The following is an 18,192-nucleotide window of genomic DNA, read 5'->3' on the forward strand; positions in this document are numbered from 1 at the left end:
AAACACTGTACAGCATTTTAAAAACAGGTAAATTTCCATTACATGTTTATGATTCTTGGCTGTTTCAGTACTTGTTTTTTTCTTTTCTCTTCTCTTCTCTGTGTTTAATGTGACCAGTATGCACCAAAATACCAAGGCTAATTCCTCGTATGTGAAAACCTACTTTGCAATAAACCTGTTTCTGACTCTGACCTCGACATGTTGAGACGGACCTGCCGTGCCTGGATACGGTTGCTAAGCTATAATTGGATGATCGCTGCTTGTTCAATTTGTTATGTTATGTTTGGTATAGGATGTTATGTAACTACCATTACCTCCACGAGCCTCCGCTGTGATAAAATTCAATTCTGGGATTATTTTTGATGGATATCTCTTGATACGCTCATTGATGGTGCACACAAAACATTTAACCCGGTAGGAATATAGCCACCGGGTTGTGCGTGGCACTGTTTTGTTTAATTACATATCGTGTATAAACCACTAAACCTCTCCGTAGGATACAATGGCTCTTGATCTCCTTAGCCGTGCTTGATGTGCTGATAGGCTTTTATCGTGCTAGCCATGAAATGCAATTTTCCGCATCACACATAAAACAAAAGAAAAGACGTGTTGAAGCTTTGATTAATGTTTATCTAAGATATTTGAATGGTTAATAAAGAGAGGACCTGTCTCTTTCTGTCTGTAGAGCTTCTTTGATGGCTGGGACTGCACAAAGAAGAAGGACAAAACCAAAGGGAGACATGACACCTTGTCGGGATGTAAGTCACCACAACTCATTTTTATCCTGTATGAATAAAATAAAATATTGTGGCAACTTTGCATTCAACCATGCTCTGCTCTTTTGTTCTAATCTGTCTCAGATGACCGCCACAGAGTCAAGCTCCACCCCCTCCTGGGAGACCCCAACTCAGACTACATTAACGCTAACTACATTGATGTAAGTCTAATCCTGTTTTTCTGCCTCTGTTTAACACGGGATACAAATAGTCAGCCTCTATTTCTCACACCCTGCCAAGCCACAGTCCATCTCTCTCATTCCTGTAAGCTCACTAGTCTGCTGGCCCACTTTCACCTGGAAGCTTTCATCCAATCAAACGCCCTTCCTAGTGATTTTTTTTGCCAGCTGCCATGGTTGTCAATCGCTGCACCGAATCCCTGACCCAGACTACCTCCGCTATGGCTTTTATTAAAACAGAGTGGAATGAATGCATTTAATGCCTTGCAGAGGAAATGAACCTTTTGTTTTGTAAGATGCCACAAAATCCCCCGAAATTAAATAGACATGATTGATGTCATTCAATCTGTGGATGGGCCTAGAGGAGCTGATCCTTTCCACCGTTCACCTTAACTGTCTGCCACACATGCAGAACATTCTCACTGATCATATGAAATACATGTATATGTTGCTAATGTGTCTCACACAGTCTCATTCATACGTGTTCCCATTCATAAAAAAACTAGATGAGTTTATTCAGGAAGCAGAAGTGTAGATGGCAGCAGTGAAGTTTTTAAAGAAAGACATCGACCCAGATTTAGAAAAAAAAAAAGAAGACAATTCTACTACCTCATACTTGTAGATAGAAACTTGTATTTTGGTTCCCATGTGAATTTGCAGTCACGGCCCTGAGGTGTTGCTATTCATTTGAGTCATGTCAAGTCGAGGAAGTCTGGCAATCTGATTCTTTATCTCACAAGATTTATTTTGCACGTCTCTCATTGGGACTACTGTAAAGTAAATATGCCACTCGGTGAGAAGTTGAGGCGAGCTGCTGTACTCCCAGTCCTGTTGGAGGCTGATAAGAGGTTGAAAGATCCTGTTTCTGTCAACATCTTTATAGAGACTATATAATAACATATTTTTCAGTGAGGGAAATAACTAGCTGAATGAGTTGACAACTGATTTTTAGGTGGATTTCTCCTTTAGACCAAATTATATCATCAAAAATGCTTGACACTACAGGGCTCTTTTTCCCCCGTCTCTTTTATTTCTCTGTAGAGAATGGCCAGTGGTGGCGAGATGCTTTTAGAGAGTTCATTACAACAAGAGGGCATTAAAAACCTGGCCCGCTGTTAGGACTGTAGTTATCGTGAGAGTCTCCATTAGCGTTTAGGGCACAGAGGTGCAGGCATTAGAGGGAAAACACCACTCAGCAGCCACTACGGTGTCAGTGTCAGTGATGTCACTCCCTGACAAGGCTGACCCGGCAAGCAGGATGGTAACTACTCAGCCTCGGCGAAGCATATTTTGGACAGCCTGTGATTATTTTGCCAGAGGTTAAATGGAAAAGTTTTTCCTTCCTCTGAGGTATTATTGCGCTTTCAAAATAGAGGTGAGGAAGTGCGAGCTCTCTGTCTCCTCTTTCTCTGTCACTTGATGCCCGAGTCTCTGCTTGGCTGTGGTGTGTGTTTGCCTGAAGAGGTGCAGAGCTTTGCATACGTTTGACAGCTTCCTGTGCCTGTTGCAAATGTAGAGCAGTCCAGTGCGTCATGGCTGTTGCTGATTTACATATCGGCTGCCTCTAAAGAGTAACAAGGTCCTACTGACAGGTGTAGCATGGCCACACACACACACACACACACACGCACACGCACATGCACACACGCACAGGGGTGGAAGAAGTATTCATATCCATTACTTAAGTAAAAGTACTAATACCACACTGTGAAAAGTCTCCACAACAAGTAAAAGTCCTTTAAAAACCTTACTTAAAGCAGCTGTGGGTAGAAATGAAACAAATATGATTAAAAAAAGTTATTTTTAAAAAACGGTCACTATATTCTGACAGTAGTGCATGAGACAGGTAATCCGTTGTCCTCCGGTGCTCCTAATGGCATCTGCAAGATTTCACAGACCGGATGAAAACAACCAATCAGAGCCGAGCTGGAGCCTTGCCGTCTCTGAGCAGCTGTCAATCACTCGCGAACTCCGATCAAACGGCCAAACTAGGCAGCGCTGATCAAATATGAATCAATATTCTGTTACTGTAATGCCTATTTCTGTCCTCAAATGCTTTCAGAAACATCTTGTAGTGCACTGTTTAGCTGTAAAATTAGAAAGTTTGTGACCTGGCAGCCTGGCATGTTGAGATCAGTTGAGGAAATACTAAGCACCACCCACCAGCCAGAGCAAACTTTCTCCTACTGCAGGTTTTAATACAGTACTTGAGTATATGTACTTAGTTACATTCCACCACTGCACACACAGTGTCCTACTGTCTCAATCCGCTTCTTACTACAAGCATGAACACATTTAAGAACGGTTTTACAGTTTAGAGCAAAGATTACAACATTTAGTATTTTCCCTCCTTGCTTTTCTCACTGATTTGCAAGTGGGCGGCGTCAGGTTGGAAAAGACGGATGTCACGTATTTCAGTGCAGCACTCAGTTGAGCAGCATTTAGATCAGAATCTGATGGCTGGTTTGTTAATGTTGCTGTTATCGTTCAATCTGATCACAGTCACACAAATAAATAATACATTTACCTTTAACTCTGCTGCTTAATCAGTCAGTCATGAATATTAAATTTTATTAAGAAATGGGAGCTCCACCGATTTTTCACATCAAAGTCTTTTTTCGACATTCTTTAAATCGAAATCCCTAAAGAAAATTTACAGTAAAGAAAACTAATTTTCATTTGAAAAAAAGCAAACCATAGATTAGAGTAAATGAAAAAACGATGGCTTTAGGTCTTAAATTCCTTCAAAAATGAGTTTTCTAACACATAAAGCCCAGTCCTGCTGCACTTACATAAAAACACACACACACACACACACACACTTCTTCCCACTTGTCTGTAACCATAACTCCTACTTACCAAAAGCTTCTTTCATTAACTAGCCTATATGTCTTCTTTTTCTACTCCCCTCCCCACTTCCTCGACCTTGGACCCTGTAGATTCGGATTAACAGGGAAGTAAGTACTTCACTGCTCGTTCTTCTGCCTTCCATCGCTCTATTCCCGCTCTTTTCCCGCTCTTCTCTTCCCACTTCCCTCTTCTCTTTCCACTCTCCTCTATCCACAAATGCTCGAAGGTGTGAAAGTGCATTTCAGGTTTGTGCACATTTGGCAACCTCCCCCTCCCCCCCACCAAAAAAAATAAATAGAAACAAGCCCTTGTAGCTAATGATGAAACACAAGGAGATGTGTCCTCTCCGGATAGAGCACCGTGCCGTTTTTGTTGGTTCTCATAAGTGGCCAAGACTCAGGGAGATTAGTTGCTATGGCGACCGTCTTAAGTGGAGGAGTGGTAGCATTGCTGTTAGTGTATGGCCGTAGAGGCCAGAGAGGAATTGTGGATAGCAGGCTTCACAGCGCTGGTCATCCATCTCCATTTCAAACATGTCCCGTTTTACATGACTGGATGAAATTCAGTTTAGCAATCCATCAGCGACATGGACAGACTCGACACATTAGGAAGATGCCCTCTGCAAAAAGATGACACGTTATCAACATGGATTGTCCCATCATGTTGATTTGATGAGAGCTGATGGGCTCGGGAGTTTATTCAAATTATTCCCGACCTGCCTCCTCAACTCCGCAGAGTCATGTAAGGTAATTGGGGCGTCAATTATCCTCCCAGCTGCTCCTCTCAAAAAAGACCAGAACCACAGCATCCATGTGGTTTCCTAGGTGATGTTTTCATAGAATTGCGTCTCGGAGGCGGGTACCTCCTTAACTTTGAAAGGTTAGATAGGCGGTGCGTATTTCCAGGACTTCCTTTGAACAGTTTGCTCGTCCTTAAAGTGTTCACAAAGTCCTTCAGGTGGTCTTTGTCTTGTTTGTTCCCCTCAAGGCTGTAGAGGTGACATCTCAATGTTCATTCACATTCATCCCATACTCACCGTATGAAAATGTCTGCCATCTATATCAAAGGCTGTCACATCCTTTGATATAAAAGATCTCAAAATACTTCACTCTACGTATCAGATTTTGCCTTGAAAACGGTTTATGTTGCTGATGATATCATGCATTTCTGTGAAACTTGTGTATTCTATTCTGAAGAACTCAAGGGGGGAAGTTTTCTGGGGAAAGACATGTTGGTTAAATCCATCCTCCCAGATATAGCACATATTGCATGTTCAATGAAAATGGATTTGTTTTTATGGGACGGCGCTCTGAGAGAGTTTGATAAATAAATCGGACACCTGAAATTGAAGAGTGCGCGCCTTCAGCTTCTTTATCATACCGTTATTAAACTGTCACAGGGATTCAGTCATTGTTCAGCTAGCTAGCCCCGACTCGTTGTCGGAATCCACATTTCATTGCAATTTATCAGCAGCTTGTCAAGACGCAGTATTTACCATGTGTTTGCTTCAACTGCTCCAAACTCTCTGTGGTGTGTGTGAGGGCAAAGACGTGGCCTGGAGTCAGCGATAGGTCAGACAGTGTTGCAAAACGCGATGCACAGTTGCAGTGGGTCAGTAGGAAAGCAAGGGAAAAGGGTGAGACAGAGAGACACCCTCCCGTACAGCTGTGCCCGCGGCGCAGATGGCTTACTCAGCATGTCATCCCTCTTCTCTCTTTCAGGGCTACCATCGATCCAACCACTTCATCGCCACTCAGGGTGAGTATCCCGGCAAGGCTATAGGCTGTGTTTATGTGCGAGTGTGTGTGTGCATGCAGGACAGTGAGCACCTTTTTGTCGCCATGTAATAAATTGAAGATGATCTAACCAGTGAGCCTTCTCATGCACAGTCCCTTCTTGCCAAAAACCATCTCTTATGGCCAATCCAAAGGTAATAGTATGACTAACAACTTGTGAAAGCTGTGCTTGTGATGTCACTGAATTAATCATGAGAAGAAGAGGTGAATAATTAAACACATTAATTATAGCTTCTCAATCTCCATGACATGCGGAGCGGCATGTTCATTGTCGGGGAGAGGACCTTTGGTTCACCCTCAAATATAAAGTCGCCTCTGATGGACAGTTGGACTCTGTTAAAAAAAATGTCCCTCTGCTGTTTCTAAACCCTAAGGAGTGTCAGTTTCCAGGGAGCTCCCATCACAAAGTCACCCAAGGTCTGCTCATCTGCTTATCTGGCACCAGCAACTCCTCCTCATTCCCCCCCCTGTTAGAGAGATGAAACCGGCAAGGAAGAAAAAAGACGTCAGCAGTGTTTTTGTCTCTCTGAGCATTTCTTTCCTACGTGATCTTCGTGTTAAAGTTGTATCTCGCTTCCTAAACGTCTCCTCCTCAGATGACAGTGAGTGACTGATGGTCCCCCGGGCTTTCATCATCAGCTACTGCTGTTGTTGTGTCGCTCATCGCCCCTTCCCTTCTGCTTGGAATTCCCAATAACTTTATTGACAGCGCAATCTTGAGAGATCAGTACCCCCGCCGTCTCGGGAAGGACGCTTAGGTCGCAATAATACGAGATTTTCACAACAGCGAGAACTCCCTCATATTGAGCAGGGCGTGCTTTGATGCTGCTGGGGTTTTTTTTGTCTCTACCTCGGTTATTTCTTCCCACTAGGACCCAAGCAGGAGACTCTGTATGATTTCTGGAGGATGGTGTGGCAGGAAAATTGTTTCAGCATCGTCATGATAACTAAGCTGGTGGAGGTTGGCAGGGTAAGTGATGTGCTCTCCCCCTTTCCTCCCCTCCTGTCACCACTCAGTGCTCAGAAACATCCCTCATTCACCATAGGGAACATTTTGGTGTCTATATAAAAGGCTTTTATGTGTGTCACAAGTATAGATCTCACAGGAGCTTGCTGTGCATGCAAACTGCAGCCTAAAAGCTGATCATTTTGGTGAGGGTGCCCTGCATTTATGTGAAATCGCAAACAGTAGGGAGACTTCAACATAAAGAAATGCACTTATTCGCTTTTTTTTTGTTGTTGCTGAAAGTTAGATGAGAAGATCAATACCACTCTTGTCTGAGAGCGGTGTCAATCTTCTCATCAAACTCTCAGCAAGAAAGTGAACAAGCATATTTCACAACTAACTTTCTGCACTATATTATCTTTGTGGTAATCAGTGCCTGAGTTGGATCAAAACATTTTCATATCAGTTTCATAACATGATCATCGCACGTGTCTTGGATATATCTATATTTATACACATATCTCAGTTACATATCCCACTTCAAATGTATTTTTCTGCATTTCATTACATACAACGTACATTGGTTAATAAAAAGCTGTATATGTGGCTATTTATACAAATCAAATTGCACATTATTATATTATTGCATATATGCTACAATAAAACCAACTGAAAGTATGATATCTGTTGGCATACAGATTAAATTGAATGAGAAAGAATACCGTAGGCAAGTCCATGATTTATGAGCAAGACTGCATTTTATTTAGCTCCAATGATGCAGTCACATCAAGTGACACCTTGAAGTACAGTGTGTCAAATCAACATAAATTAAGTACAACTGAACTTATTTATTGAACTTCCTCCATTATCTCACGCCTGAAAACATGGAGGCCTTCAGTGCTTTGTTGTCATACTTTTTTTGACATTCAAAATTGGATAGAAGCAGATGAATACCGTATAAAACCTGCCGTTGAAGGCTATGAACCCAGTAGTGCAGCAGTCAGGTGCACTATGCCCATGGTGCAATGTGTCACCGCCGTCACAGTAGTTGGAAGCTGACGGGGGAGGCCTCGGTGTTGGTGCCGCTAGCTACTAACACCACAGGTACAGCAGCAGCAGCTGCAGCATGCAGAAATCACCTTTTAATCTACGCAGCTGTCTGCACCACCTCCATGCAAGCTTATGTCTCGCCTGCGTCCACAGGGGCGTTTTTTATCGCGAGGGATCATCTCGCTTCCCAGCATTGGACGCTTTATGGTCTGTCACTAGATACAAGACATCTGATTGGACAAACGCTTTCCCTCTTGGGTTGCTGCTCCCAACTTTCAAACCGGAAACAACATGCCGTCTCCTTTAGAAACTTTCTTCTGTCACGAAAATAGCTCCCCGAAATTTGTTTTCGAAAACATTTTATGCGAGAAATAAGCCATGCTGTTTTTATTTTAGATCGACAACGTTTAGTTTAAAAGTTTCTCGGGAGTTTCCAGAGGCGTCGAGTCGCGTCAGACTCCCCTGATTTGCATAAACTAGCCTAGACCTCGACTTTATGCAAATGAGGAGCGGCCAACATGAAGCCCTATCTCTCGAAATCACACCGCCACACTACCAGAATGCATTGCACTGCTGCTTACATAGACAATGAATGTGAAGCGTGGAAAGGACGAAGGGTGTGGACATGTACCATTGGGCATAACTGCGTTTATTTACGCTTAGTACTTGTAAACACAGTTTTTGTGTTTAGACTCAAGAGATGGCGGTATGCTATAAGAAGTAAGGTTACTTGTGGACAAAAATCCGTACCGGTACTCAGTACTCAGTCCCAGTGAGTACCGGCCCATTTCAAGCACTAGTGGCTTTGAAAAAACATACTTTAAGCCAAACTCCACAAAGTCTCTCCGCACTATACATTGAACAAATGCATTTTAAAGGATTGTTACATGGATTGTCCCTTATTTGTCTGTTTTGAAAACATCATGAAATTGCGATGGTGTTTTATGGAAATTTCCATCACAACTATAATGATTAGGGTCCATAAAATGTGCTTTGAAATACTTGTGAGGCATAAAAATGTCTGAGCCACACATCTAGGGCTGCCGCATGACTCCACAGGTTTAATGGCTATGCTGTAGTACTGTTATTATCCACCTCACATAAATACCTGTAGTATATGAATTCTGCTCTAAGCACCCCATCCTTTTCGGTCCACGTAAGAGAAATGTATTTCTCAGTGGATGCTTAAAATAACACCATTTTTCTAACCGTAGCCCTACATCCAATTTGGTTCTCCGTACCAACAATTCTGGGAACAGTCAACAAATGAGGACCGGTCCTGCCGTGTGGCTGAATCCAAATAACACCTCCATTAACAGAATTACCTCCTTTGTGCCTTGTCTTGGTGAAAAAGATTGCCGCCCTGCTGTTGATTATGCTTCCCACCATTATGTGATTATTGTGCTTTTCTTTTCTTTGCCCTCCGAGATGAAATATCTGCACAGGAACACATTGTTTTTGTTCTTCCACGGCATTTGAAGTGTAACCTTTGTACGTTTTCAACTTATTAAATTTCACACCAGTATCAATTTGTTCTAGTTAAATCAAAAAATTAACTGCTTAATATTTGTATAATTATCACTTACATATGAATTAAAATGACACAGGAAATATTTGATCTCTTTTACCGTCAAATGAAGTGTTACAATGATTCCTGTGAGATGTTTAATTAATTACGATTGAATGCTTTATTTAATGCTTCAATTTCAAATATGATGGAAAGTACCCTTAAGAAAGGTTTAAAGGAACAGTGTGTAACATTTAGGGTGATCTATTGGCAGAAATGTAATATAATATTAATAAGTATGTTTTCTTTAGTGTATAATCACCTGAAAATAAGAGATGTTGTGTATCTGTTACCTTAGAATGAGCCGTTTATATCTACATATAGCGGGTCCTCTTCACAGAGCCTGCAGCCATGTTTCCAACCAACACCAGCTCTAGATAGGGCCATTTCACATTTTTGCGTCGGCCACCGTAGTTCTCCTACACGCTTGGTACACGGGAGATGTTTCAGCTGGTTGCAATCTGCAACCACACCACTAGATGTCACCAGATCCTACACACCCTACCTTTAAGGGTGTCACTTAGAGTCATCCAATAGACCCTAACTTAAACCTACAAGCCGTTACTCTCTGCACGCTCGGAAGCAAAGATAGCATCTAGTGTCATTTGTTCAACAGTTGAACCTTGTAGTCAGTTGTAATGCAGCGTCCTAAATCACCCCAACAGCTTTGTTCAGTAGCAGAGAATGGACTTGCAGCACATTTCATGGAGGTAATTTATCTGGTATCTTCCTTTAGATATCTTTGTCAAAGAGGGGGAGATTTAGAGAAATTGCTTCTTAAGAGGGAGCCGTTTTTGGAAAATTGGGCACTTTAAGCCTCAGAAGGTTAAATTGAGGAGCATTGAATCATATTGTCTTTAAAAGAACAGATTTTTTTTGTTGAAAGTGTGTGTTAAAGGATGGATGTTTTAAGGTCAGCCGTATTAACCTTTTTTAAGTTAGGTTTATCCTTAATATCGGCAGGACGGAAGAGAATTTTCAGCTTTGAACTGGAGACAAAAAAATGACATTCAACCTTCACAACACTATCAAACAGATTAATTTGTGCAGTTTTACAGGTACATTTTCCAAGAATGTCAACACGTGGTTTAACTATGTTGTTTCACTATTTTTAAACAGGTGAAATGCTGTAAATACTGGCCTGATGACAGCGAGATGTATGGTGACATCAAAATCAGTCTGCTTAAGACAGAGACACTGGCTGAATACACAGTTCGCACATTTGCCTTGGAGAGGGTAAGTTTATCTAAGGTTTACATTTTGCCTAGCCTTGTTTGCCTACCATCTTGTTACTTGTGATATTCTTAGAATTAGAAGTAGAACTTTAATAGAGGGGATTAAATACTTGACAGGACTTAGTGCTGATGAGTATGAGGGGGCCACATGTTAAACTGAGAGGAATTAACACCAGTAGCGAAGTGAATGCCCTGCCGTCTTTCCAACGTAGCTGCTACAGTGTTGTGCCCCTGATGGCCTCCATCCTGTCAATCTCCTGGGGGATCTCTCATTGGAGGGGCTCAGAGCAACGCTGGAGTGACAGTGGCACAAACACAGCATTATCATCACGCTGTCACATTCGCTCTCCATGGGCACACATGCTGCTGCTTATTTAAATCTGCACGAATTTGGAAGCTGGTGACAGCTTGTTTTTCCATAGCTCTTTTCCTTCCTTTTTTTTGGATGTCTGTCTTCAACAAATCTTTGCTTTGCGTCGCTTTACTTTGTCATCTCTGTACAGAGGAAGAAATTGCTGTGTGACTGCGGCAGCCTCCCAGTAGAGAGGAGAAAAACTCCCAGCCCTCCCTGAGCTCCAAGAGCCTCAGTAATTCCTTTTCGCGTGTCTGTCACACTGCAGCTGCTACTAACATGTGATGCCCAGAGGCCTAACTGTCCTAGAAGACCCTACACCCTACGTAAATAATGTCCTGGTTGTCCTCACGCTGAACCGAGAAATCTGTCACATCTATCACGAATGTCTCTGAATGGATGGGAGCACGTCTTGGATGAAATAAGGGCCTGCAGGCTACTATGGTTAGGATGCAAGCAGCATTACATGTAGTGTTTTACATGTAATGCTAATGTGTACCGTGTTTCTGTTGACAGAGAGGATACTCAACCAAGCACGAGGTGCGTCAGTTCCACTTCACATCCTGGCCCGAGCACGGGGTGCCGTATCATGCCACTGGACTGTTGGCATTTATACGAAGAGTGAAAGCGTCTACTCCTCCTGACGCTGGCCCCGTTGTGGTCCATTGCAGGTAATGCGACGCTTAGCAGCAGCTGTGACCTGTAGTGTTATAAAACCAAACCAACGGTAACTTTTATTGGAAATATGAATGTTATCACGATTCATTTTTCAGAGTGTGGCAAGTAGGAATAGGTAGTATTCTCCTTTGGGAGGCTCAGAGCCACTACGATGTGCAGAGTGAGGGTCACATGATCGACGGAGGCAGCCGTTTGCTTTGGTAGGCTACTCTTCGTTAGCCTTGCTAGCTGGGATACTTGGGGGACTGCCCATTGTTCAAAACGCCCATTTGCTCAGAAAATACACACTCTCCGTGCAACAAACAGAAGCACGTGGCTTATTATCATGCAGAATGGCGTCATTGGAACATCCTTTTCCCACTGGCGACCACTCTGCCTCTTATGACTCGTTCCAATCGTTGATTGGTTGGTTAGGTTTAGGCATGAGGAGTGAGATTAGTTATGTTTAGGGTAAGAATATTGAATAAGAATAGCAGGGTGGGTCACTTCACGCCATGGGTCGTGTCTAGAAGGTAACCTGATTGCGAAATCGTGCAAAAACTCTCGCGAGACTCGCAGCCCGACGAACTATCCTAACCTTAACTATTCGAGGTCAATGCCTAACCTTAACCAAATTGCAAGATTTACGCAATTTGCGTGTTACCTTCTTGCCACGACCTTTGCCATGGTAGGAAAATAAATATTGACGTAATTTTGCATATTAATTAGCCATGTGCTTCTATGCCTTGCAAGACAGTTTGTATTTTGGGAGCAATGGAACAATGGCATGGCACCGCTACTTGTCCTGTAAAACAAATATTAAAACACAAACTAGGGTAAGGTAAGGTTTTCTAAACAAGCTGCCACATATCTCTGTTCTCTTTTACACACAAATACCTTATTTCTGAGATTCATATAACACCCTGTGTTAAACATTTTCAAATGCAAAGACCTTGGTTATAAGATGCTAAATAAAGACTGGACTGGACTCCAAAATGTGACTTTGCGCCCACCAAGGAGATTCATTCAAGATGCAATCATCTGTTTATTCAGATTCAGAACAGCATCAGGCCAAAATGTAACCCCAGTCGAACACAACGCTTATAAGATAATAGTGTAATAACACCTAGCACAGTGGTGCACAGTGCCCCTTTGACCGCTAATGCCTGCGCTAACTTAACAAACTCCATCTGTGACATGACCCTTGCCTCGTACGTTGTAGCTGTCCTTGATAACTCTCATCCTCTTTTCAGTCATGTAGTGCAACAACTTGTGCTCCAGAGGAGACATACTGTGTCCTGAGAAATGTTCAACAACATTTTCACTAACTCAAAAGTCTGATGATTTAATGCCTTCAGTGTATAGTTCCTCATGAAAGATGTCCTCTGTGTGGCAGTGTGGGGGCGGGCCGCACCGGCTGCTACATTGTGCTGGATGTCATGTTGGACATGGCCGAGTGTGAAGGCGTCGTGGATATCTACAACTGTGTCAAAACCCTCTGCTCTCGACGAATCAACATGATCCAGACAGAGGTCAGGTCGACCGCACAACAAGGAAACCACTTCACATTCAAACTGAAATCTAATATCTCCATTTTTTCCTCGCACATATTCAGGAAGTTATATATCACTGGTCATAATATGGTAACATGTCTCCGCTGGAAAACTTGTGGAGAGTGGGTTTTTTAAACATTAGTTTTTCCCTCCTGTTGTTTGGAAATTCAAAGCGCGAGGGGAGGGTGTATTATCATACTCCCCCTCTGGGACTCATGTAAAGGTCATCGCAATAGTTTTAGAGAAAAGACTTGCATTGTCTCTCAGTGTGCTGCGTAGGCACGTGCTGTTCTTTTAGATGTGCAGATAATTTGCATATTCACCCCTTATTATGTAAATCCAGCATTGACTTAGCTGTTTATTACATTTGTAGTTATTTGCAGGGGTGCTCTAATTAAATGCACAAAGCATGTGTTTGTTTACCTAGAAATATGTATTTATTCTCCAACAGCTTTCATGCACCACCGACATTATAGCACATGTTTAATTCAGAGCAAGGTTATGAAAAATCTCTGCCATTCTTCTTATTGTTTGATTATTTACTCACATCTACATATCTTCTTAATCTGTTTCTGTCTCAACCTGCCTCCTCTGTAATGTATGTTTAGCTGTTTGCACCCACACAACAACCAGAGTACACATGCATGCCTGCACACACAGCAGCACTTAATCATGTTACCTGTTGCCCTTTCAGGAGCAGTATATCTTTATCCATGATGCCATCTTGGAGGCCTGTCTGTGCGGAGAGACCGCCATCTTGGTGAACGAGTTTGCGGTCACCTACAAAGAGATGCTGCGAGTGGATTCCCAGAGTAATTCCTCGCAGCTACGGGAGGAGTTTCAGGTCAGTCTTTAGCTGGACGGCAACATCATGACCTTGACTGACTTTCTAAGCACATACTGTATATATTTTGGTAAAATATGCAGCAAAAACACACTAGCATTTATTACAAAATTATTTAATTTACCCTAATGTAACCTACTTGCACTACTAATAATAGCACTTCTAATACTGGACTAGTACTACTAATACTACTAGAGTATTACTAATGATGGCACAGATATATAATTTCATTTGTTTTTGCATGTACTTACTCTACTGCTGTTACTACTACTACTGTACTTGTACTACTGCTACTACTAGCAATAATAATGCAGTAGTAATATTAATGGATGTTAATGTTTTTATAGCTAATGGTTTCCATATTAAGGTAATGGAGGATACAATCAAAGCTGGCTGGGCAATATGGCCAAAATCTTCTATCATGATATAGGTAATTTCATATCTTGATAACGATATATATCACGATAAAGCAGGTTTTCTGGTAACTCAATAAATAAATAGTCTATATGAAAATGTGCGTTCTCCCGTGTGAATTAAATACGTGACAAATAAAAAGTAATCTCATTTTAAGAACTTGAGTGCAAAATGAACATAACAGTTTTAAGTGAAATTATAGAGAAAAAATAAACAAATATAAGCCTCGCCTATATCATGATAGAATCAATATAGAAAAATATATATTATAGGCATTTTTATATTGTTTTGATGATATATATCATCATATTAGTCACAACTAGAGGCAACCATATTGATGATCCATCGTACACAGTTTAGAGTATTACGTTTGTATGTCTGTGCTGCTTGTATTCTGTTGTGTACATTTGTTCAGTTAAGTTAAAGCTGAAGTAGGCGAGATTGGAGCAAATATGATTACAAAAACGTTATTTCTATAAAACGGCCGCTATATCCTGACAGTAGTACATGAAACAGGTAACCTGAAAAAAAATCATGTGCCTCTGTGTCCTCCGGTGTCCTCCGGTGCTCCTAACGGCATCGGCAAGATTTCGCAGACCGGAGGAAAACAAGCAGTAAGAGCTGATCTGAGGTCTGCTGCCCATCTGCTGTCTATGAGAGCCAGCTGTCAATCACTCGCAAAATCCGACCAAACGGTCAAACTAGGCCGCGCTGATCAAATATGAAACAATATTATGTTACGATAATGCCTATTTCCCTCCTCAAATGATTTCAGAATCATCTTGTAGTGCACGGTTTAGCTGTAAAAGGAGAAGGTTTGTGACGCCGCCACCATTGTGAAATCTGGTGAAGGAACGCCAAGTTCCGGTCACATGACCGGAGCACAGCCAATAGGAATACTCTCTCAATAATATGACCTGTGATTGGTCAAAGCCCCCTGTCACGTGCTAGATTTTTTTAAAACCATGATGAGCCATGAGGAGGTGTAGAAGTCTAGTTTTCTCTCAGAACACTTGAATTAAAATATGCTGAAAGGTTATTATGGAATTTTTGCCCAATGATGCCAAAAATATACTGCCTACTGCCACTTCAAAACAGTCTGCTTGGTATTCAACCAGTTACATAAACAATAGACGATGACTTCTCTGTTGTGGAAATGTACTTTACAGCAGACATTTGAAAACCAACACAGAGTTCAGAAAGGAATGGGCTAATGGATGTGTGTGTGTGTCATGTATATATCCATAAATGTGTGTGTGTGTGTGTGCGTGTGCGTGTGCGTGTGTGCAGGATGATGTTTGTTTCCTTTCACTTTTGATTCTGCGTGACTGTCATTGAAATCCTCTGCTTGGTTTGTAGGAATGCGGTCTCAGTGCATTTTATTAGACGTTGATTAGGAGAGAAGAGAGCCAGCTGTGTTCCCACATGCTTTACCTGCCTCACCCCCCCCTCTCCACCCGCTCGCTGCAGAGCTCAACCAGCAGCCGCATTGATTCCAGATTTAGCATTTCAAAGTAATACTGGAAAAGGCTCATGCTCCCCCCTTTAATTTTATACTGTTTTATCCTTATACCATCCATAGAAATTATGACAGATGTGTATTGCTTAGAATTGGGGAATTGTTCTGTAGGTGGCGCGACACTCTCATTACAAACTGTTAGTTCTTCATAAAGGAAAATGTTACATGCCTCGCTTTGATCTTGTAAACTCATCCGTCTGACATTGTTGTTGAAAGCCTCTCCACCGCCCAATGAGCTCTCTGTTTCCCTTTTTACTCTGACATCCTGCAGACTGCACACAACCAACCGGTAGCACTGGCATCAGCAAGTCACAGATCTATTATTGATGCTGTGTATTAATGATCAAAATATTTTTTCACGTTGTCTAATGTAATTACGGCTAAATGAGCAGAGAGTTCTTCAAAAGAAAACTGGTATGCAATATTTCCCTTTGAGTTTTTACTTCATTACATTTCCTTCTATAATGCAGTGTGCCTAATTTGTCCTTTATTCTTTTGAATCAGTTTGTCAACGTGATGTTCAGAGTATTAAAGATTCTTTCAATTAACATTATTGGTTTGGCATTGTGTGCGTCCCCTCCCTCCTCCTGTCTGATTCACTTCTGTTTCTTCCTCCTCCTCCTCCTCCTCCTCCTCCATACCATCTCTGACTCCTCTGTTGTGTCTCGCCACTCCTCACGCCTTCCATCTCTTTTAATTCTCTCTTTTAATTTCATTTCAACCTCCCCTCGCTCTCATCTCACCTCTTTAACGTTTCCATTTGCAGACGCTCAACTCTGTGACTCCCCACCTGGACGTGGAAGAGTGCAGCATCGCTCTGTTGCCCAGAAACCGAGAGAAGAACCGCAGCATGGACGTTCTGCCGCCTGATCGCGCCCTGGCCTTCCTGGTTACGACAGAAGGGGAGAGCAACAATTACATCAACGCCGCCCTCGCTGACAGCTTCCATCGGCAGGCTGCGTTTATTGTCACCCCTCACCCTCTTCCGGGCACCACGGCGGACTTTTGGAGGCTGGTCTTTGACTACGGCTGCACAGCCGTGGTCATGCTCAACCAACTCAACCAGTCAAACTCTGCCTGGGTAAGGTCAAAATGTTATATAGTGTTTTATTGCCATCGATTTGTTGACACTATAGAAAAAGAGACGTGGAAAAATGTTTCTCACACAAGAGCTGCTGTCTGCTGCACACGTTTTTACTTTCAGTCTGGAGGTTATCTGAACTTTACTTAAGACTTTTCTTGACATACCGGCCTTCGCTGTTGCTGTATCTTAAACTGTGTTTGGGATTAGTTCCTTCCTGCCATTTTGCTGGGCTTTGATCCCTGACCATATTGATCTCAAGGCATGGCTAGATAACACCCGCCCCAGTTTTCCCTTCCCCTCCTCAAGTTACATCTCTGAAGAATAGGCTTGCACTATACCCTCCAGCCACATCTCAGGTTTTTTTTTTTGTTGGCGTCCCACTTTTTCTCATGAGCATACTGTATGTCTTTGTCTGTGCTGCAATGTCCCCTGTTCTTTCTTTAACACTTGTAATGATAAGCTATAATAATAAGTTACACAAAACAAGATTCAAGTTCAAGATTCAACTAAAAACACAATAGAACACTAGGAACAAATAACTAAACGCAATCATTTTAAGAGGAAATTTTAAAGCCAGTTAAAGCCTTCGCTATCCTGAGCCTTCATTGGAGCCCTTATGTCGATGCTTAAACTGATAAATATGGAAAGGGGAACTAAACCCATTTACAAAATGCATACGTGTTATTCCTATGGTCTAAGACAATCTAAAAAAATATTAGTAAACATGAACAACTCTCTCCCAAATCCAAAAACTAGAGTGCTAAAACTCAAACTTGTGATGTCATAGTGTATAAAGTGTGGTGTTGCTCCCATAGGCAATGAATGGGAGACTGATTGTGTTGACCCACACAATGTTTGTTTTCTTTTTTATAACCAAATGAGCTTTATTCTATTGTAGTGTTGACACAGAAAATGTTCCCATATATATATATTTTCCTGGGTATTCTCAGTGTCATCTAGAACATCTCTCCCCCTTCAATGCCTATGGAGCAGCTCTAGTCTTACCCTATAACATCACAAGTTTGAGTTTTAGCACTCTAGTTTTTTGGATTTGGGAGAGAGTTGTTCATGTTTACTAATATTTTTATTTTTATTATATTTTTGGACTGTATTAGACAATAGGAATAACATGTATGAATTTTGAAAGTGTGTGTAGTTCCCCTTTAAGGGCTCTACCAGATAATCAGGTGCTACACCGGAGAACGCTTTAAAAGTCAGCAATAGATCCTAAAGTCTAATCTAAGTATAGGCATTTAAATATAATCATATCAAAGAGTTTTTGTCAAGAGTCTGGCAGCCGGCTGTTGAGAAAATTGAGCTATCCTATAATGTCCTGATTAAGACATGATGAACGGATCATTAATTAAGCG

At 41.8% G+C, this 18,192-nt stretch overlaps 1 protein-coding gene across 7 annotated transcripts in view; it reads left to right on the forward strand.

Annotated features, from left to right (window-relative positions):
• The window catches only part of ptprub (protein tyrosine phosphatase receptor type Ub), a 182,555-nt gene that overhangs the window by 156,042 nt on the left and 8,321 nt on the right, over positions 1–18,192 (forward strand). For 4 of the 7 annotated variants that reach the window (XM_074654078.1, XM_074654081.1, XM_074654082.1 and 1 more), the window contains 9 exons: positions 686–758; positions 861–937; positions 5,527–5,563; positions 6,474–6,571; positions 10,284–10,400; positions 11,268–11,422; positions 12,805–12,940; positions 13,656–13,805; positions 16,505–16,819. In XM_074654078.1, the coding sequence (XP_074510179.1) occupies positions 686–758; positions 861–937; positions 5,527–5,563; positions 6,474–6,571; positions 10,284–10,400; positions 11,268–11,422; positions 12,805–12,940; positions 13,656–13,805; positions 16,505–16,819 (1,158 nt within the window). Of the gene's footprint in view, positions 1–685; positions 759–860; positions 938–3,894; positions 3,913–5,526; positions 5,564–6,473; positions 6,572–10,283; positions 10,401–11,267; positions 11,423–12,804; positions 12,941–13,655; positions 13,806–16,504; positions 16,820–18,192 lie in introns of all 7 variants that reach the window. The other 3 variants (XM_074654076.1, XM_074654080.1, XM_074654077.1) reach the window with 1 other exon arrangement.

Source organism: Sebastes fasciatus, chromosome 12, assembly GCF_043250625.1.
Source record: "Sebastes fasciatus isolate fSebFas1 chromosome 12, fSebFas1.pri, whole genome shotgun sequence".
Classification (NCBI taxonomy): domain Eukaryota; kingdom Metazoa; phylum Chordata; class Actinopteri; order Perciformes; family Sebastidae; genus Sebastes; species Sebastes fasciatus.